We start from the raw sequence: 22,944 nt of genomic DNA on the forward strand, positions 1-22,944 counted from the left end.
GAAAGTGAGATTTCTAAAACGATTCTAAACAAATGTTATAATGACAACTTATTGCCAAGAGAAATTTGACATAGTAAATATAAACTGTCAGATGTTTAAATTGTTCAGCAAAAAACAATTGTCCATTCAACTCAGATGCACCCTCTTTGTAAAAACAGTGTACCACTTAAGTAGCAGAGCTATAATAAAGTAATGAATAATTAACCTTTCCTCCCTGTAGATCAGGAAATACTAATGGATGCTGGACTCTGAGGTCAGTAGGATGAGGGAAGCAGGGGAGGGCTTTGTGAATTACTATAGCAAAAAAAATATTCCACACACAAGTCTTCTAATTTATATTTTATTGCATTATGAAAATAATACATTTGGCAAAGTAATCTAGACTCCAAGTTGAATTAAAATTCTCCAAGTGTACTGATTTTTTAAATGTGAAATATTAGATGTATTCTAACATCCTAGCATTCAAATTAGGCCAATAATCCAGTAAACTTAATAACTGCATATGAAATGACAGTGATTTTTGCATTCATCCATTTTAATAGCACGTATCACGAGAGAACTGAACTTCATTTGATCAAAATGAAAAAATTTAAAAAATTCCTGTTCAGAAGACAATTTGAAACACTACCCCCCCCCCCGTTTTATTTCTTTTGCTTCTACAAGTTGCATTTTCATCCTTACCGCAAGATACATTTCTCATAATCACATAGCAGTTTTAGATGCTGCCCAACTATTTTTATAGGTAAACTACTTTATTATTTTAAAAATCGCTAATTTTGCCCTGGCCTGTCTCCTCCGTGGCAGAGCCTCAGCCCACAGACGGAAGTGTCGTGAGTGGATCCCGCCAAGGGCATGGACCACGGTCGCAGGCTCAATCCTCTTGCCTGCCGAGGAAATGTGCAGAAGGCACCAAATCATTGTCTCTCTCTCACATTCATTTTACTGTATCTCCCCCTCCCACTTGTTTTTTAAAAAAAATTTTTTTAAATATCCTCATGTGAGGATTAACAATGAAGTTGATGATTTTACAAATGCATAAATGCATGCCTATCTACACCAGCAAAGCAAATACTCTGAGCCTCAATGTTCCCACAGGCCATCCCTTCTGGCCACGATTTCATGGATGCCTTTCCATGCTGAAGGGTTATGGCCCCCTACCAGTGCTCAGATCACACTTTTGACAGATACAATTAATAATAAATCCTAACTGGATTGAATTTACCTAATAATTAACACTTTCCCACTAATTTCTCTCCTGCTATCCAGAACTGAAAAGCTACATTTTAAAAAATGTAGTAAGGATAATGTTACTTTTTTGACCAGCAAGATTTTCAAATTCTTTTTGCATGCTGGGTTCAGAATATTAGTCTTATAGGTAAACAATCTGCTCCAAGCCAAAAAAGTAAATTTTAATCACTGAAATTAAAATTAATCATTACAATTCTTTTTAAAAATATATATTTTATTGATTTTTTTTTTTTTTTACAGAGAGGAAGGGAAAGCGATAGAAACATTGATGGCAGAGAAACATTGATCAGCAGCCCCCTGCATAACCCCTACTGGGAATGTGCCTGCAACCAAGGTACATGCCCTTGACCAGAATCGAACCCGGGACCTTTCAGTCCACAGGCCGACGCTCTATCCACTGAGCCACACTGGTTTCAGCTCATTACAACTCTTTAGGTCTTTTAATATGACTTTGCTGATGGTATGTTAATAAAATGTGCCTAAAATTAGTCTTTAAAAAAAAAAAGTCTCATCTGACCCTGGCCAGGGTTCTCAGTGGTTAGAGCATCAACACATGGAATAAAGGGTGGTAGGTTCAATTCCCAGTCAAGGGAACATAATTTAATACAAGCTCAATCCCTGGCCCTGGCTGGGGCATATGGAGGAGGCAACCAATCCATGTGTTTATCTCATATCTATGTTTTTCTCTCTCTCTCCTCCACTCCCATCCCCCCCTAAAAATTAAATTAAAATTTAAAAAAATCAACGGAAAAAATATCTTCAGTTGAGGATTTTAAAAAAAATTCACATCTAAATCAGTTATGAGTAGAACCGACATTTTCATGAAGCAAAGTCTAAGTGCACCTATGCATATCTGTGGAAATTTACTTCCAAATGGGCATCAATATCTTAAATCAGAGGAACAAGGTTCCTCAGTTTAACTACAGAGGTAGTCCATCTATTCTAAAGATATTCATGAGCATTCTAGTTTTCTGTATAAAAAGCAACAAATTTGATCTATGATCAATATATGAAACTTACAAATATGAAATTAAGCTTTAGATCAAAATGCAAATCTCTCATAGAGTTAAGTGACAGCATTTTGGTACATTCACCATTATTGTACTTTATTTAATAAAGATATACATTTGCCCTTGCAAAAATAACAATCGCAAGTTTACAAATGAATCACAGACCTCAAAGTCATGATTGTTAAAACTTCAACCTAAAGCAACAAAGTAAATCTATTTGTTTACAAATGGTCCATGGCACAATTAAAATAAAAATATCAAAAGTTCACAGGATCTTAAAGAACAGGTTTATTGACAATAATTTCATAAATATGCTAAAGAAAATTTCAAGATCTCTTAACATGTTTACAAATCTGTTCTCATTGGCAAAATACCCTTCAACAAAATAAGGTTAATAAGTCACTAAAAAGAATATTACATTTAAAATTTGCTTCATTTTAATATTTTTGCAACATTAAAAAATTTGTATGATTTTTCTCCGAGTACAATAAATCAGTATTGTTCTTATTTCGACTACTAGACATATTCATAAATATATCTAGCTGCTGTGAACCTGACAGTCAAGCCAGTCAGTAGTATGTTATCCTACAAACATAAACAGAGCCAAATCGTTCTAATTTTTTTAGTCATAGCAATTTAAGTAGTCAAAATGCAAAACTGTAGTTGCCATTCAAATCACCCAAAAGCATATGATACAGTGTCAGAAATTGTTTGCATCAGTTTTATAAGTTCATCTGTGTACTTCAGGTATCTGAAACTAAAAAAGAGATTTTATTTTTGATAAAAATGTACTCAAATATTTCATAACATTAGTATTTATTGCTTTATATGAATACTGTATTGAAAGCCCAAGCACTCAATTTACACACAGAAATTATACAGTTATATATACCGCGTCACAAAGGCAGTGAACACATTACATCCTACAAAATCTACTTTACAGAAATTTAAAAATTCTAAATATCAAAAGGTACAGCCAAAGAAAACAGGTATAAATTTGGCAGCCAGTAATTTGACAGGAAAAATGCATCTTACATGACATCAGACATGTGAATTTGAAAATACTGAGTTTAAAGTAATTACTGTGCTTTGTGTTGATCTGAAAAATAGAACACTGGCTGTTGAAGAAGCATGTTCAAAAATATTTAATTCACTTCAAAATGTCATACAAATTATGGTGATTTCTATGCACCCCTAAGCTTCTGTCATTTAGCTCCAGTACATTAATAAAGTAATATATTAATTCTTCCAGTATAGTGGTGTTTCATATCATTGACATCTGTATACTCTAGAATAATTTAGAAAGAAATGTGTAATATTCACAATGTTCAGAAAAGCAAGCAAAAAGTTAAGGAAACTGCTCAGTTGTGAGACGTTCTCATGTCAGCTTTATAAGCGTTCGTTCTACAAAACAGTAAGCTCATGTTTGAACACAATTTCCAAGATAAAGCACATTTTCTCATAAATAATGAAGTCATTTTCTCAGGCACCTCAGAGGTATAGAAAATAATTTTAGTTTGAACAGATCTCTTGGAATGTGTTTAACCTGGTATTTCAACAGACTCTAGATTTCCAGGGTTTCACAAGGGCCAAATTTTATTTGAATTACTTAAAAGAGAAAGAAACTGTCTTCTGAAAGAGTGAAGTCATGACCAATAGAAAAAGTATCCACTGTATTTATTCATCTTATAGAAACAGAAAAATATAACATTTCCCCCCTTAGAATAATATATGTGTATATATATATGTATATATATATATGTATGTCTATATGACTTACAAGTTCCATTGTACAGTCAAACAATAAAATCTGGAAATCAGCATGAAACCCTAAAATTCACGTTAAAATGTTGAAACTATGACCAAAATATGAAAACTGCCAGAGCTGTCAGAAAAAGACAAGACAAAAAGCCTTTTTTGTGTATGTATAAGCTAAATAATCTCCAAAAGGTTTTCAAAATTATAATTACTTTCCAGTTAAAAAACTTTTAATTCTAAAAAAAAAAAAAAAAAAAAAAAAGAAAAAAATCTATACACACAAACCACTGATTTGACCAAACCAAAACAGTCAGCGGTAAGCAGGACCCATGGAACTGATATTCATAGTTCTTACAACTCTTTCAGGATTTATCCCACAAAATACTTTATATTACAACCTGCTTCTCTTGTAAAACTAAAGGTCCACTTTATTACATAAAAGTTTTATACAGTGTAAAACCAGAACTGTGTAAAATACTATATCTAATTAGTCTTGTTCCATTGGTTCCTCTGTGACCTCTGTGGCTGCATCATCATTTTCCATGGATAATTCTGAAAGAATCTCTCCAGTTTCACTAGAGCTGGATTCTACCAATTCCTCTGTTTCATGGCAATCAGAACCACTACTGTCAGGGCCTGTATTTTCACTACCTTCAGAATGTAAATCTTTCCCAGCTTGAGTCAGATCAGATTCCTCCATCTGCTTATTTTCCTCAGAAGTCTCTTCATTCACAGTTAAGGCATCAGATTCTTTTTCTTGATTTTTTCTTTCAGGGACGATTTCTCTTGATGTCATAAAAGATTCTAAAAATAAGCAAATATTTAGTTAAATTTTATTTTCAAAATACCTCCAAGAGTTAAGTTTCATGAATTGTGATATTATACAGTTCAAAATCACATCCCCTGAAATTGAGCAGCAACTACCTAAGTGTGGGATAAAAGCCCAACATCAGCATTATGTTACATTCTTTATTTGAGGATCTCCTCACTCCACCCTTTTACAGATGGTTTCTAAATACCTTCTTCTTCTTCCTCCTCCTCCTCTTCCTCCTCCTCCTCTGTACAGTGTTGCCTGGTAGAACCACTTTCTTTGTCTTTATCCTGAGATGAAGATGATGCATCTGTTTCTTCTACTGTAACTGGAGGAATTTCACTGGAAGATGTCTGACTGGCCATCTCCCTGACTTCACTTTCTCTGTCAAACCGAAGCCTTTTTACCTCAAGCCCCTCCCCTTCCATGGCATCTTCATCCGGATGCTTAGTTTTCAAAGGGCTCACTGAGGAGCTTTCTGGTCCAGGTGTTGGAGAGTTACTGTAAAAGGTTTTTCAAAGTGTCATTAATAAAATTATTTTCTTCACCCTCTACATTCTCATTTTAAAGATCTAATTAATTTTTTAATTATATTTCAGTGTCAAAGTTAAATTATACCACCTGGGCCAAGAAAACACGAGAACATTTTCAAAAGAACCTAAACTGTTTAATGAACGTTTACCATTAGGAACTAGTCAACAAGTTATATGACCTTTCTGGTTCAATTCTCTGATAAGTTAAATGTTCTCCTATAATAGAACTACAACTCTTCCATATGGGCATCCTCTTTAAATCTTCTCACTCATTCAGTCTTCTTTCCCTTAAGTGATGCAGAAAATTTGATGAGTTATAAATAAGTGTTTCATTTTATAATCTATATAAGAAATTATTCACAAAATTTCAACTCATTTACAAATATATTTCCTAGTAATTTTCAAAACAAATTAAAATGCATCAAGACCACCTTATTTTCTTAAGAGCCTATTATAAAGAGGACCTCCATAATTTAGCAGTTTTAGTCTTTCTATGCCCATCTTCAGTGTGTACTAATAGTTCCTATAACCACATTAAAACCTGTGTATACCTCAAACATTAGTAAATTATGGATAGTAAACAATGAGTGCTGAAAATCACCAATGTTAACATTTTATAAACAATTTTTGTTTTTAAATATAAATCTCAAACACACCTGTGACTTTTGTCCTCAGTTTGCTGTAAGTTTGACTCTTTGTCATCTGTGCTCTCAGGCAAGCCATTGGTTGTCATGGGGACTGACAAAGAAACCTTTGGTCGATTAAGTGGCCTAGGTGTTCCTGGCCCATTTATATTAGCCCTGTGGTAAGACAAGTGAACATAATTTTCCCATTTTGCTAAAGTCATCCCTTTGAAGGTAATTCTGACTTTCAGATCCACATTAACTAATATGTTCTATTATCCTCCTAATGACAAATTAAAAAAATATATATATTGAGCCTGCTACTCAAAACTAAGAATACGTTGCCCTAATCGATTTGGCTCAGTGGATAGAGCGTCAGCCTGCGAACTCAAGGGTCCCAGGTTCGATTCCGGTCAAGGGCATGTACCTTGGTTGCCAACACATCCCCAGTGGGGATTGTGCAGGAGGCAGCTGATCGATGTTTCTCTCTCATTGATGTTTCTAACTCTCTATCCTTCTTCCCTACTCTTTGTTAAAAAAAAAAAATCAATAAAATATATAAAAAATATATATTTTAAAAAAACAACTAAGCATATGTAAATTCTTTCTTTGGATATTAAAAATCAAGAGTCTTACCTTTCAGTATAAGTTGGTGAATTTCCAGGAAACATAACACCATTCATTCGATTTAAACTATTAGCATTATTTTTCCTTTGAGACAAAACAAACAAACACTGTTATGGATGGTTTCATGTACTAGTTTTGACAGGAATCAAGAATTTTCATCTTTTATAAGATATCACTGTTGCAAAACCAAACAATAAGACCTCTGTGAAAAATAACAATCATGGGATTATCTTAATTCATAACATGTATAATCTTAAAAAAATTATAAAAAGAAATTCAGGGGTTTTTTTGTTTTGTTTTGTTTTGTTTTGTTTTGTTCTGTTTTTGCCTGACCAGTTTGGCTCAGTGGATAGAGCCTTGGCCTATGGACTGAAGGGTCCTAGGTTCAATTCCGGTCAAGGGCATGTACCTTAGTTGCAGGCACATCCCCAGTAGGGGGTGTGCATGAGGCAGCTGATTGATGTTTCTCTCTCATTGATGTTTCTAACTCTCTATCCCTCTCCCCTCCTCTCTGTAAAAAGTCAATGAAGTATATGAAAAAAATATTCAGTTTTTCTCTATTAAATCAGAGGTATTTTTAACCTTAACATGTTAAGCGCCCAGTCAATCACCAATGACTGACACTATACTTTCTGTCGGGAAGAAACAGGCTGGCGCTTAACCTTGTTAAATCAACTTTTCTCAATGAGAGTCAACTTCCTCCTCACAATCTCTCTACCTACCACCCACTGCATCCCGGAAGACATTTGACAGTGTCTGAAGACTTTCTTTTTTTTTTGGGAGGGGGGGGTAGTGGAGAAGAGAAGGGATAGTAGTGACAGTCAGGGGATAGAGGCCAGGGACACTGCTAAACTTCCTGTAATTTCTAAGATATTCACTCATTAACAAAACGTTAATAGTGCCCTTAACCGGTATCTTATAAATCTGGAGAGGAATGTAATCAAGTAGCTAAATTTCTAAAGATGGCCTGGGAAAATTTATAGGATAGGATCACAGGGCCCTGAGAGCCAAGACAATACTTAAATCCAACAATGTGAAGATTATGGTAAATCACAAATCTCAATCCAAATCCCTTTATTGCAGAAACACACAGGTAATATTATTGGTAATATTCAATTTTGAAAACTGGGTGGTGAATTCACAGGTATTTATAAATGTAATTATTTTTATTACATATTAAATAAATGCAATTTTTAAAGATCAACATATAGAAAAGTTTCTCTACTTACTCTGAAGAAGGATATACACAGCTAACAACCATCACATTCTGCAAACAAAAATTGGTGATTTAGCTTAAGGAAAAGTACTACAACTAAGTTTAATCATTTGTTTCTAATTTTTCAAATTCATCCTAATAGGTTAAATTTCTATTTATTCTGATTTTACTAATAAAAGTTTTAAAATAAAAACTTACAAACAACAAAAAATCTAACCTAATATCCTATTAACGCATTTATTTAGACAGTCTTGTTTATTTCTTTTTTACTCTAGTTTCTTTGGAGCCCTAACATTATATATTGCATATAATAAAGTAGAGCCACCTTCTCATTTTAGTTAGACTCGCCCCCAAGCTACTTAGACATTAAAGTTCTAGGCCAAGTATGAATGAATTTCCTTATAAAGCAGTATCAAAGCGTCACGTGTAGTATCAAGTACCACAGAAACTAAAACATTAGTCCGGTAAGGCCTTGATTATAAATGACTAATTAACAGTTTTGGATTCCAGCTTCCAGGGTAAATAAACTGAATTTGAATTATAACCTTAAAATGAACACTGGACTAGGATCAATTACCAAATGAGGGGATTAGCCACCCACTGGTCCAATCTTGGTCTCCAAGGGCTCCTTCACCTTCTTTACACAAGTCAACTTCCTCAAACACCTTAATGTTTTTGCTCATCATGCTCTTCCCTCTGTCCAAAATATCCATTCCTTATTACTAATATCTCCTCAACTCACAGAAAACCTAATGTTTTCTTCATTCTTCAACCTGACCTTTACCTTTCACAACATCTAATTTAAATGTTTTGTATCAGTGATTTTCCAGAGTTGTGTACATTTGAATTCCAGAACTGAAATAAATGAATTCCATGGATTAAGAAGTTTGCAAAATACTCTATTAAAGTTAAAATATCAATTATAGAACTTCACAGAACATTAAATATACTGATGTATAGTATGAATATCCAGGAGAGAATTCCTAAGTTGCTTTCCTAAACTTAATTGATCATAAGCCTTCCTCTGCCCCTCTATTAACTCTCTCCAAAACTCTGACAATTCAAACAATAATTTGGGAAAAATTTCAAGTAGGTTGAGAAACTTATTTCAAGAAAAGCTGACTACAACAATTCTTACTCAATGCGTTTTTCTGAAATCTATTATGTTACAGTTTAATATAATTTCAATAACAAAATATATACCTTCTCTACTCCTCTGAGAAATTTGTCTGTTCCTGTATAATTTCTCCTTGGATCTGTAAGCAATTCACATAGCCGCTGAATAGTAAAAGGGATACTGCAAAAGAACATAATTTTATAATGAGCTAGTTATTAAGAAAATTAGAAACATTATCAGTCTCACTTTTTTTCTAGTCAAGCATGTGTTAAACTATAAAATAAAATGCTACAATAGAGGAATGAATGACTCATTTAAAAACAGGCAAAACAATAGGCACACCTTTTTGTTTACAAAAAAAAAAAACCCAAAACAAAAACAAAAAACAATTTTCCCTTCCTTGTCTTAAAAAGCAATACAGAATATCCAAAATTAACAGAAAGTTTAAAAACTGAAAGAGAAAAAATTTGTTTCAACTCAAAATTTTTTCCTCAATCATTCAATTAAGGCATGGGTGGAGTTTCCTGGGAGGTTGGCCGAGGGAACACACTGCCCACCAGGGGGCAGCTCCTGCATTAAGCACCTATCCCCTGGTGGTCAGAGCACATAATGGCTACTTAGCCGGCTATCCCATTGTAACAGTCGCTTAGGCTTGTGCATATAGATACCCTGTTTCCCTGAAAATAAAATAGTGTCTTATATTTTTTCTCCCAAAGTTGTGCTAGGTCTTATTTTCAGGGGATGTCTTATCTTTACATGCACTAGGTCTTATTTTTGGAGAATGTCTTATTTTCAGGGAAACACGGTAGATACATCTTAAGTATATTACATGATTTCAGAGTATTGCAATATACCTGAATCTCAGCCCTTCTTCTATTGTAGATCACTACTCTCCAATCTTAAACACACACATCATCACCACCACCTGTTATTTTCTCAATAAATGTCTCACAGTGATACTGTAATTAAAAGGTTATCTATTAACAAGAAATAAACAAAAAAGCATTCCGTGTTAAGAATTTTAAATCCTTAACTGGTAAATATTTAAACAGATAATGTATTTCCTCAAAGTAAAATTCTTTCATACATCAAAAGCTAATACTTTCTTTTAAATTAAAATAAGCTTTAAAAAATTAATATCGGGTGAAACCAAGATGGCGACATAGGTAAACACCTAAAATGCTACCTCGCACAATTTCAAAACTACAACTAAAAGACAAAACGGACACCACCATCCAGAACAACAGGAAAGCTGGCTGAGTAGAAATTCTACAACTAGAAGGAGATAAACACATTGAAACTCAAAGGAGCTGCAAAAGGCTGAGGTATAGAGATGTGCATGTGGAGAGGGCAGGCAATTGAGTGTGTGGATCCTTACTCAAGCGGGAGACGGAAGCTCCTGAATTTGCTGAACTCCAGTTCCAGGGGAGACTCTGGGAACTCAGACTCAATTGGGGAGAAACTGGACTGTCAGGCAGCAGGCGAAACTCGAGGGCAGCTTTCTCTCAAAGGTGCTTGCAGCAATTACTGAGGGTTACTGAGACCCAGGGGCCTCATAGGGCAGGGCTGACAGGAAGCCAAGACTGCTCAGCCCTGAGACGCCGCCCTATCCAGTTGGGCACAGAGGCTTTTGCAATTTTGCAAGTCTTATCTCATAAGGCTGTATCCAACACAGAAGTTCTCCAGGCGTAGACACAGCTGATCTTCACAGCCAATTGGCCTGGAGGTCAATTCCTCCCAGTGATACTAACAACAATCAAGGCTTAACTACAACAAAGCTGTGCGCACAGCCCACAAAGGGGTGCGTCAAGAGTGTCCACCTCAGGTAACTGGGGAGGCTGATCCACTAGGCCCTATAGGACACCTATCACACAAAGTCACTCTATCAACACAGGGAAGAAGAGAAAATGCGGAGACAAAGAAACAGATCACAAATGAAAGAAAAGGAGAAAAGCAAAGGTCTGGATATAAAGTTCAAAATCAGTTATAAGGTTTTTCAAGAATTTCCTAGAAAAGGCCGATAAATTTAGCGAAACCCTCGAGGATATGAAAAAGACCAACTAGAAATTAAACATACACTGACTGAAATAAAAAATATAATACAGAGACCTAACAGCAGACTAGATGACTACAAGAAACAAGTCAAAGATTTGAAATCTAAAGAAGCAAAAAACACTCAACTGGAAAAGCAAAAAATAAAAAAGAATAAAAAATATGAAGATAGTGTAAGAAGCCTCTGGAACAATTTCAAGCATATCAACATCGGAATTATGGGGGTGCCAGAAGAAGAGAGAGAGCAAAATATTGAAAACCTATTTGAAGAAATAATGCCAGAAAACTTCCCCCACCTGGTGAAAGAAATAGACTTACAAGTCCAGGAAGCGCACAGAACCCAAACAAGAGGAATCCAAAGAGGACCACACCAAGAGCAAAATACAAAGAGAATATTAAAAGCCAGCAAGAGAAAAAAAGTTACCTACAAGGGAGCACCCAAAGGATTGTCAGCTGATTTCTCAACAGAAACTATGTAGGCCAGATGGGAGTGGCAAGAAATATGAAGAGTGATGAATAGCAAGAATCTACAACCAAGATTACTCTAACCAGCAAAGCTATCATTCAGAATTGAAGGTGAGATAAAGAGCTTCACAGATAAGAAAAAGCTAAAGAAGTTCACCACCACCAAACCAATATTATATAAAATGCTGAAAGGTATTTTTTAAGAGGAAGAATAAAAAGATAAAAATTATGAATAACAAATACATAGCTATCAACAAGTGACTCTAAAAATCAAGTGAATTAAAAATCTGATGAACAGAATAAACTGGTGACTATAATAGAATCAAGGGCATAGTAAGGGGTGTGGGACTTACAATTCTCAGGGTGAGAGGGGTGCAATAAGAGACTGGACAAAAATCATACACCTATGGATGAGGACAGTAGGGGGAGAGGAGAGGTAAGGGAACCAGGTGGAGGGGAGCTATAAGGGGAAAAAAGAGGAACAATTGTAATAATCTAAATAATAAAGATTTATTAAATAAAAAAATTTAGTATCTATTTAAGCTTCCCATTTAACAACATTTACACTAAATGTTTGGCTTTCTTTAGGAAGATAATTAAAACTGCAGTCAATTATGAACAATTTATGTGTGGGTGATTATCATTACTGCTTTCAGGAGGAAAAGGTACATTATGTTTGCACAGCAATGTCAGCAAAATTAGTTTTCGTTCACAGACATTCACAGAAGCCTTTAAAGTCATTTTATCAAATGCCCAAGAGATGGCACTAAAATGTCATACAACACTTCCTCACTTGAACAGGATATTAATTACTTTAAATAACAGAATCAATTGGAAATTTTAACATTGTAATATTGACAACTACACTAAAACGTGTTTTTATATAGTATTTTCAAATAAATAGGAGAGCCTATTATATGCTGGAAAAACTTACTAGCCAAGAAGACAAACATGTAAATAATTACAGTAATAAAAGGTAATAATATTATGTATCAGTGCAATGAGGATAGAATAAAATGCATGCCAGGGAAGTAAGCATGAACGTGGGAACATTTAATTTGAGGTAGGTCTTTGAAAGGAGGCATAAGAATAAACCAGATAAATCCAAAAATGAATGTTTGGTCCAACTATAAGAAAGGTTTGGTTTCTGTTACTCTTCCATTAGACATAGTACAAAAAATAGTTAATCTCCTGAAAATATTAAGGCTCTTCCCAATAAAGTTCACTAAATTAAATTCAGATACATGTGCCAAAAAGAAAAAGGACGTGACTCACTTTCAATGAAAAACATGAAACAGAATCCCTAAATTTGGTTAATGGGGGAAAGATGTTCATTAGAAAAGGTAGACAGTAAAATAAATAACTTAATAGAAATAATATTTTGGGTTATTTTAAAAATAATGCATTCAGTTTACTTTGTAATGTATCACCTTTATTTTGCTCACATTGTAAGATGGAATTTTTTCCAGTATTTAAGAAAAATACCAAGAAATGCTACTGAACATGAGAAAGACATCTAAACATAAGTCAGCAACCTAATGCTATTTTTTAAAAGAAAAAATTTTAAACAATATGGCTAAGGTCTAAAGGAGCAATTTCTTATCTTTAAAAATGCACTTCAGATTTAGAAAGGACAACCAAAATGGCAGCATAGGTAAACACCTGTACTATCATGTTTCCCCGAAAATAAGACATCCTCCGAAAATAAGACCTAGCGCATGGAAAGATAAGACATCCCCTGAAAATAAGACCTAGCGCAACTTTGGGAGAAAAAATTAATATAAGACACTGTCTTATTTTCGGGGAAACAGGGTAGCAGCCGCTCACAACCACATCAAAATTACAACTAGCCCTAGCTGGTTTGGATCAGTGAATACAGCATTGGCCAGTGGACTAAAGAGTCTCAGGTTCGATTCTGGTCAAGGGCACATGCCCAGGATGCAGGTTCTATTCCCAGTAAGGGGCATACAGGAGGCAGCCAAAAATGATTCCCTGTCATCATGTCTCTCTCTCTCTCTCTCTCTCTCTCTCTCTCTCTCTCTCTCTCTCTCTCTCTCCCCCTTCCTCTCTGAAATCAATAAAAATATGTCCTATATAATAAAAGGCTAATATGCAAATTGTCCCCTCGTCCAGGAGTGGGGCCAGCAGGCCAACTGCCTTCAGCCCCTCCCTCTGACCCCATGGGGCAGGCCAGCCAGACCCCACCCATGCACAAATTCATGCACCGGGCCTCTAGTATAAAAAAAAAAAATAAAAAAACTGCCGAAACTGGTTTGGCTCAGTGGTAGCGCGTCGGTCTGCGGACTGAACGGTCCCAGGTTCGATTCCTGTCAGGACCATGTACGTTGGTTGCGGGCACATCCCCGGTAGGGGGTGTGCAAGAGACAGCTGGTCGATGTTCCTCTCTCATCGACGTTTCTAGCTCTCTATCTCTCTTCCTTCCTCTCTGTAAAAAATCAATAAAATATATTTAAAAAAATAAAAATTAAAAAATTTTTTAAAAACTACATTCAGAACTGCCTAAAATCTGACTGAATTAAGTCCTACAACTAGAGAAGCAAAGAAAAAAGCACATTAAGATTGATAGGAGAGGTGGAAGCTTGGTTAGGGCTGGCCCAACACCCATGTGTGACTTTTTTTAGATCAGGAGGGAGACAGTCCCAGTAGAGGCTGTGTGTGAGGAGCAAGGGGACCCAGCTCAGGGTTCCAGAACTAGGAGGAGCAATGGGTCCCAGCCCCAAACCAGACCCCAGCCCAGAGTTCCAGAGTTGGCAAGAGAAAGCCCTATAAACTATGGACTAGCTGTAAAAACCAGCAGAGATTGGGGCTCAGGGACACTCAGGGAAGCTGCTGAAGACCTTAGGTTCTGCTCTTAAAAGGCCAGCACACGAACTTACTCAAACACACTTCCTCTGATCTCCAGTACAGGGTGACTCTGGGAGACCCAGACACATAGGGGAGGGTCTAGATTATCTGGCATTAGGGTAGGAACTTAGAGGTGGCTTTCTCCCAGACTGAGGGTGCTTGTAGGGATCACTGTTCCTGTGCTGGGACCTTCCCTGTCACAAGGCTGACTGGCAGCCATATCTGAATCTCGGCCCTGGCAATTCCCTGAGAATCCGCCCCACCCAAGCTGTTTGCAGCAGCTTTTCCATATGAATGGCCTCTCCTGGCTCAGGCTTCAGACTTTGCTAAAATCTCTCAAATAAGCTGCAGCTAATGACAGTGTCTCTCAAACCTACGAGGGCTGGCTGAGGCTTGCACTGCTCGTAGAGGCAGCAGAGGTGCGATGGGGGCATCACCTTCCCCTGGTTGCAGGGTTGCCTTCCGCCCCTAAGGGCTCCTAGAGAGGGAGAAGGGACAGGCCGGGCTGAGGGACCCATCCCCCCGGCCAGTGCATGAATTTTCATGCACCGGGCCTCTAGACAACAATAAAATGGCAACAGGAGATCCTGAAAATGGTGGCCAACAGGACAGCAGGGAGAGAGAGTGTGTGACAGAGTAAAGAAGTGAGAAGAGCATGTGTGGATGTGCGTGGTGTGTGCATGGATGAGTTAGGGAGGACATATAAATATCTCAGGAGTGCCAGGGACTGGCAGATTGAGCTTGCCTAGATGAGGAGCCCTTGCTATCGCCACTGGCACCCCCACACCAGTTCGGCTGTGACTTGGAAAGCATGCCATCTTGTAGAGGGGAACAAAGGAGGCCAAAAGTGCTGCCCCACCAACATCCAGACTGACCTGGGGCAGCACCCTCAGACCTGGGCAGGGAGCCACTTGCCAGCCATAACCCATGTGGAACCACCACTGTGCCCCAGACGTCTTTAGTGGGAGAGATCAGACAGACCTCCGAAGCTGAGCTTCCTATTCAGAGCCCAAACCCAGTATCCCAGGATCCCATGCTTCAGATCCTCGCTCTGTGAGTGCAAGCTATGGTCCCCTACTCCCTGCTCAATCCTTGATACCAATACAGAACCTCAACCTGGTGTGTCCTACACCCCTGCTCAAACGGAACCCTAGCCAGGCAAGTGTCCAGACCCTTACACAAAGCACGCTCACCAACAGTCCAGGCAGAGCTCTCACAGAGTGAGGGCCGTACCCCTTGCGCAGACTAAATGTGCTCTGCCATGAGCTTTGTGCTCCACCAACTTAGGCAAAGCCTGTGAAGGGCAAGTCCCCTGCCTCTGGCTCAGCCAGAGTGCACTCCACTGACAGCTTAGGCAGAGCCCTTGAAGGGCAAGCATTCCACCTCTGGCACAGACTAAGTGCGCCCAGCCACCAGCATAGAGCATGCTCCGTGGCACCCCAACAAAGACAGAGCTGCAGCCCAGTGTGTGCTACGCATCTGTCTGAGATAGAACTTGAGCCAGTGGGTGCTCTGCTATCAGCACAGAAAGAGTCTTTGGCTGGTGCATGCCGTACCCACAGCCAAGGTCAGAGCTGCTGGCGCGAACTGGTGTGCCAAATCACAGGTCACAGGTCCATGCTGTAAGTGCACTACCAGAGGGACTTACGATACCATCCTGCCTTAGAGGCTGGAGGAGCACAGCGAACTTCATGTCAGAGGGCTCTGGGCTCTCACAGAGAGTTGCACACTAAAGATGCTATGCACCTGCCCCCATCAACCTCAAGAAACGGAAAATTAAGGGACCAGAACTGTGGGAGAAAGGGGTACAACTTAGAGAAGACACACACACACACACACACACACACAGACACAAAAAGGCGTTAACCAAAGGCAGACCCAGGCCCAGGGGCTAGTGAGTCCACAACCATTGGACTGAGAGGGGCCTCAACTCTTGGACACCAAGCAGGTAGCCTAGGGACCGAGAGAGACAGCAAAAATGGGGAGACAAAAGAAAAAAAACACCCCAAAGGAAATAAATGAAGGAATCACCAAAAAGAATTTAAATGAAACTGAGGCATGCAATTTATCAGAAAAAGAATTCAGAATGAAGTCATAAAATCCATAAGCCAGATGGATGAGAAAATCAACAACGAACATAAGAATCAGGAAGAAATAAAGAGTGATAATGCTAAAATAAAAACCTCCATGGAAGCTTTCAAAAATAGTCTAGGAGAAGCAGAGGACCAAATTATCGAATTAGAAGCCAGGGAAGCAAAATGCACCCACTCTGAACTGCAACTGGAGAAAAAAAATCAAAACACATGAGGAGAGCCTGAGGGAGTTTTGGGACAACATGAAACGAAGCAACATAGTATATAGCAGGGGTGTCAGAAAGACAAGAGGAGGAACAAGTGTTAGAACACCTATTTGAATGTCAGAAAAATTCCCTGAGTTGGGGAAGAAACAAATTACACAAGCTCACAGAGTCTCTGTCAAAAGAGATGAAGCCCAAAAGACCCACAGCAAGACACGTTGTAATTACAATGGCTAACATTAAGAACAAAGAGAGAATCTTAAAGGATGCAAGAGAGACAGAAAGTTACTTACAAGGAATCTCCCATGAGATTATCAAATGATTTCTCAAGAACGGAAAGGAAGGGAAGGAAGTATACAAAGTGATGCAAAGCAAGAGACTGAATACAAGAATACTCTATCCAGCAAGGCTATCATTCAAATGGAAGGGGAAATAAAAATAGGCTAAGGGAGTTTATCACCACCAAGCTAGCAATACAGGAAATGCTAAATGAACTGGTATAAAAAGAATAAAAAGAGAAGAAGAAACACAGGCACAAAAAATAAAATGGCTACAAACAAGTACCTATCAATAATAACTTTAAATGTAAATGGACTGAATGATCCAATCAAAATACATCAAGTGGCTGAATGGATAAGAAAACATGACCCATACATATGCTGTCTACAAGAGACCCACTTTTACAAGGAACTCACACCGAATGAAAGTGAAGGGATAAAATACTATCTTCCAGGGGCAAATGGGGAAAAAAAAAGCTGCGATAGCAACACTTATGTCAGACAAAATAGACCTCAAAGTGAAGACCATAACAAGAGATAAAGATGGCCACTTCATAATACTAAAGGGATCGATACAACAAGAGGATATAACTCTGGAAAACATTTATGCATCCAATACAGGAGCACCCAAATACATTTAAAAACTCCTCAAAGATATCAAGGAAGAGATCAAGAACAATACAATCATACTAGAGGACTTTAATACACCACAGGCATCACTGGATAAATCGTCTAGACAAAAACAAACAAAGAAACAGTAATCATAAATGACTCACTAGATCAGATGGACTTAATACCTATATAACATTTTACCCCAAAGCCACGAATAGACCCCCATACTTGTTCACGGGCAAAATCTCTCCAAATTCAAGAAGATTGAAATCATATCAAGTATCCTCTCAGATCACAATGGCATAATATTAGAAATAAACTACAATAAAAACATTCCAAAAAATTCAAACACTTGAAAGCTGAATAGCATGCTATTAAACAATGATTGGGTTACCAAAGAGATCAAAGAAGAAATTAAAAATATTCTGGAAATGAATGACAATGAAAACACAACAATCCAATATCTATGGGGCACAGTAAAAGCAGTCCTGAGAGGGATGTTTATAGCTCCACAGGCCTACCTCAAAAAAACAAGATAAATTGGTAATAAACCATGTAATTATGCAATTTAAAGAATTAAAAGAGAACAACAAGAAAAGCCCAGAGTGAGCAGAAGAAAGGAAATAATAAAGATTAGAGTGGAGATAAATGACATAGAGATCAAAGAAACTATAAAAGATCAACAAAACCAAGAGCTGGTTCTTTGAAAGGATAAACAAGATTGATGAACCTTTAGCCAGGCTCACCAAGAAGCAGAGAGAGAGGACCCAAATAAACAAAATCAGAAATGAAAGAGGTGAAATAACAACATACCCCACAGAATTACAAAGGATTGTAAAAAAAATACTATGAAGACCTCTACTCCAACAAACTGTCCAACAGAGAAGAAATGGACATATTCCTAAAAAAAATACAATTGTCCAAAACTCAATCAGGAAGAATCTAAAAATCTCAATAGGCTAATAACTATGGAGGAAATTGAAGCAGTCATCAAAAAAGCTTCCAGCAAACGAACGACCTGAGCTGGATGGACAGCTTCACAGGAGAGTTTTACGAAACATTCAAAGAAGAACTAAAACCTATCTTCCTAAGACTATTCCAAAAAAATTCAAGAGGAAAGAACACTTCTAAGCGCATTCTATGAAGCCAACATTACCCTAATACCAAAAATTGTGATAAAAACACAATGAAAGAGAATTACAGGCCAATATCCCCCATGAACATAGATGCCAAAATCCTCAACAAAATTCTAACAAATCGGATCCAGCAGTACATCAGCAAGATCAAATACCATTACCAATGAGAGAGAAAAATCATAGTCATAATCAATTCATGAAAAGTATTTGACAAAATCCAATCCCTTTCTTGATGAAAAAAAAAAAAAAAAAAAAACCTAAGCAAAGTTGGAATAAAGGGATCATACATCAACATAATAAAAGCCTTCCTTATACGATAAATCTGCAGCTAACATCATACTCAATGGGCAGAAACTAAAACCATTCACCTAAGAACAGGAACTAGAAAGGGATGTCCATTTTCACCACTCCTGTATGACATAGTACTGGAAGTGCTAGCCATAGCAATTAGACAAGAAGAAATAAAAGGTATCCAAACTGAAAAGATATAAAACTGTCATTATTCCCAGATGACATGATACTGTACACAGAAAACCATAAGACTCCATCAAAAAATTATTAGACTTAATAAATGAATTCAGCAACGTAGGATACAAAATGAACACCAAGAAATGTATGGCATTTTTACACACCAATAGTAAACTTACAGAAAAGAGAGATTAAAAGAAAACAAAAACAATCCCACTTAACATCACACCAAAAAAATTAAGATACCTTGGAATAAACTTAACTAAGGAGGTAAAAGACCTATACTCAGAAAACTAAAAGACACTGAAAAAAGAGATAGAGGAAGACATAAACAGATGGAAGAACATACCATGTTCATGGATTGGTAGAATCAACATCATTAAAATGTCCATACTACCCAAAGCAATCTATAGATTGAATGCACTCCCCATTAAAATACCAACTGCATATTTCACAGACCTAGAAAAGAACTCTCCAAAAATTCATCTGGAATAAAAAGACCCTGAATAGCTGCAGCAATCCTGCAAAAGAAAAATAAAATAGGAGGGATTCTCAATACCAGATTTCAAGCTGTATTACAAAGCCACTGTTCTCAAAACTGCCTGGTACTGGCACAAGAACAGACATATAGACCAATGGAATAGAACAGAGAACCCAGAAATCGACCCAAACCACTATGCTAAATTAATATTTGATGAAGAAGGCAAGAGCATACAATGGAATCAAAAGTCTCTTCAATAGGCGAAATCAGTTTGGCTCAGTGGAGAGTGTCGGCCTGTGGACTGAAAGGTCAGTCCCAGTTTCAATTCTGGTCAAAGGCATGTACCTTGATTGCGGGCACATCCCCTAGGCAGCTGATAGATGATTCTCTCATCGATGTTTCTAACTCTCTATCCCTCTCTTCCTCTCTGTAAAAAAATCAATAAAAAAAAAAAAAGTCTCTTCAATAAATGGTGTTGGGAAATTGGACAGATACATGCAAAAAAAAAAAAAAAAAAAAAAAAAAAAAAGAAAAGAAAGAAACTAGACCACCAACTTACACCATACACAAAAATAAACTCAAAATGGATATAGGACTTAAACGTAAGATGAGAAAACATAAAAATATTACAGGACTCCACAGGCAGCAAAATCTCAGGCATATATCGAAGCAATTTCTACAAATACTGCTTCTATGGCAATGAAAATCAAAAGAGAAAGTAAATAAATGGGACTACATCAAAATAAAAAGCTTCAGCACAGTGAAAGAAACCATCAACAAAACAACAAGAAAGCCCACTGTATGGAAGAACATATTTGCCAATGTTATCTCCGATAAGTGTTTAATCTCCAACATTTAGAGAACTCATACAACTTAAAAGGGCACACCACTGGGTTGTGGGCTCCATATCCAGTGAGGGGGTGTGGAGGAAGCAGCCAATCAATGATTCTCTCTCCTGAATATACATCAACTGATATCTCTATCTCTTTCTCTCCCCCTTCCTCTCTGAAATATATATATATATATATATATATATATATATATATATATATAATTTTAAAAGATGCAAATCAAAATAATGTGGTACCATCTCACACCTGTCAGAATGACTATCATATCAACAAATCAAAAAATGGCAAGTCCTGGCTAAGATGCAGAGAAAAAGGAAGCCTCGTGCACTGCTGGGGGGAATGCAAACTGGTGCAGCCACTGTGGAGAACACTGGTTTCCTCAAAAAACTGAAAATGGAACTGCCATTTGACCCAGTGATCCCCCTTCTAGGAATATATCCCAAGAAACTAGAAACACCAATCAGAAAGGATATATGTTCATAGCAGTACAATTCACCATAGCTAAGATTTGGAAACAGCCTAAGGGCTCATCAGCAGATAAGCGGATTAAAAAAACGGTGGTACATCTATACAATGGAACACTATACTGCAATAAAAAATGAAAAAAAGAAATCCTAGCAGCATGGATGGAACTAGAGAGCATTATGCTAAGCGAAATAAGTCAGTCAGAGAAAAATAAATATCACATAATCTCACTCATTTATGGAATATAATGAACATAAACCGATGAACAGAAACAGATCCAGAGACAGAGAAGCATCGATCAGATGATCAAACCTCAGAGAGAAGGTAGGGGAAAGTGGGGGTAATGGGGAGAGACCAATCAAAGGACTTGTATGTCTGCTTATAAGCATAACCAATGGACACAGACACCAGGAGGGTGAGGGCATGAGCAGGAGTGGGAGGCAGGGAGGGGTGGTGGTGGTGGTGGAAACAATGGGAGAATAAGGACACATATGTAATACCTTAATCAAAAAGAAAAAAAAAGTGGAAAAAAAAATGGCAGCAAATAGATATTAACAAATGAATCTAAAAATAAAAATGAACAAGAAATCTAATGGACAAAATAAACTAGTGAAAAAAACAGAATCAGAGGCATGGATTCATGGAACAGACTGACGAATCTCAGAAGGAAGGGGAGAGGCAGGGACAGGAAGAGATTAACCAAAGATCTTACCAATGGACACAGACAGTAGGGTGGTGAAGGCCTGGGGTGGGACAGGAATGGGGTAGCGGGACAATGGAAGAAATCTCTAATACTCTCAACAATAAAGATTAAACCAAAAATAAAATAAAAATATAAAAAAACAAATATGCATTTGACTTGAAGTCTAAGAAAAACAAATTCAGATAATTAACTATGTGTATATACATATCTCTATGTTTATAAGCAACTTTCTTCACGAAAAAGATAAATACAGCCCAGCAGGTGTGACTCATTGGTTAAGTTTGACCCAGGAACCAAGAGGTCACAGTTTGATTCCCTGTTAGGACACGTGCCTGGGTTTCAGGCTCCATCTCCAGTAAGAGGGTATGCAGGAGGCAGCTGATAGATTATGTTTCTCAGTCGTAGATGTTTTTATATCTCTATTCCTCTCCAATCCTCTTTCTCTCAAGTCAATAAAAACAAAATTTTTTTAAAAAGATAAATACAAAATATAACAGGCCAGCAGTGTAAAAGGCTAAAGAGATAATCATTAAATCAAACATCTTATTTAAGAAAAAAGCTAAAATAGCCAATTCACTTTTGTGCTTTATTAACACTATTTAGGTGGAAACTAAGTTAAATATCTCATAATTTTTAAAGGCTGAATGGGTTCAGTTTTGTTTCCTCTGAAGTTTCCACAAAAGACAGAAATGCCACTGGTTTTCTGCAATATTATCTTAAACTGCAAGCATGTCACACTCACGACCTGGGAACAGAGTTTGACATGCTTGAAAGCAATAGGTTCTATACTCAGACGTTAACATGTGGATAAAATATACACATACATCAATATTCATATACATATACTAGAGGCCTGGTGCATGAATTCATGCACAGGTGGGGTTCAGCCAGCCCACCCCAATTAGGGTCAATAGGGCAGGGCCCACTCCCTGGTCGAACTCTAGTCAAACTCCCAGTGATGGGGACAATATGCATATTAACCTTTTATTATATAGAAGGATTTTATACCTTAAACCAAACTCCAGAAATTCTGAGATTTATTAAGATGTCATTGTGAAATGGTAAGTATAAAAAATGAAGAAAATAGCCCTAGCAGTTTGGCTCAATGGATAGAGTGTCTGTGGACTGAAGGGTCCCAGGTTTGATTCCTGTCAAGGTCACATGCCTGGGCTATACACTCAATCTTCAATAGGGGGCTTGCAAAAGGCAGCCAATCAATGATTCTCTATCACTGATGTTTTTATTTCTTTTTCCCTCTTTCTCTCTGAAATCAATAAGTATGTATTTTTTTTTAAATTAAGAAAGTAAAGAAGCAATCTCTTGCAATAA

At 37.2% G+C, this 22,944-nt stretch overlaps 1 protein-coding gene across 4 annotated transcripts in view; it reads right to left on the reverse strand.

Annotated features, from left to right (window-relative positions):
• Nucleotides 1-326: 326 nt before the first annotated feature.
• The window catches only part of PPP4R2 (protein phosphatase 4 regulatory subunit 2), a 74,072-nt gene continuing 51,454 nt past the window's right edge, over nt 327-22,944 (reverse strand). The window contains exons 4-10 of one of the 4 annotated variants that reach the window (XM_084902087.1): nt 9,030-9,123; nt 7,840-7,877; nt 6,620-6,694; nt 6,017-6,160; nt 5,036-5,328; nt 4,668-4,820; nt 327-3,015 (exon numbers count right to left, since the gene is read on the reverse strand). In XM_084902087.1, the coding sequence (XP_084758213.1) occupies nt 3,002-3,015; nt 4,668-4,820; nt 5,036-5,328; nt 6,017-6,160; nt 6,620-6,694; nt 7,840-7,877; nt 9,030-9,123 (811 nt within the window). In that variant the 3' untranslated portion in view covers nt 327-3,001. Of the gene's footprint in view, nt 4,821-5,035; nt 5,329-6,016; nt 6,161-6,619; nt 6,695-7,839; nt 7,878-9,029; nt 9,124-22,944 lie in introns of all 4 variants that reach the window. The other 3 variants (XM_084902088.1, XM_084902085.1, XM_084902086.1) reach the window with 3 other exon arrangements.

This window comes from Pipistrellus hanaki (genome assembly GCF_964339955.1).
Source record: "Pipistrellus hanaki genome assembly, chromosome: 13".
Taxonomy (NCBI): Eukaryota; Metazoa; Chordata; class Mammalia; order Chiroptera; family Vespertilionidae; genus Pipistrellus; species Pipistrellus hanaki.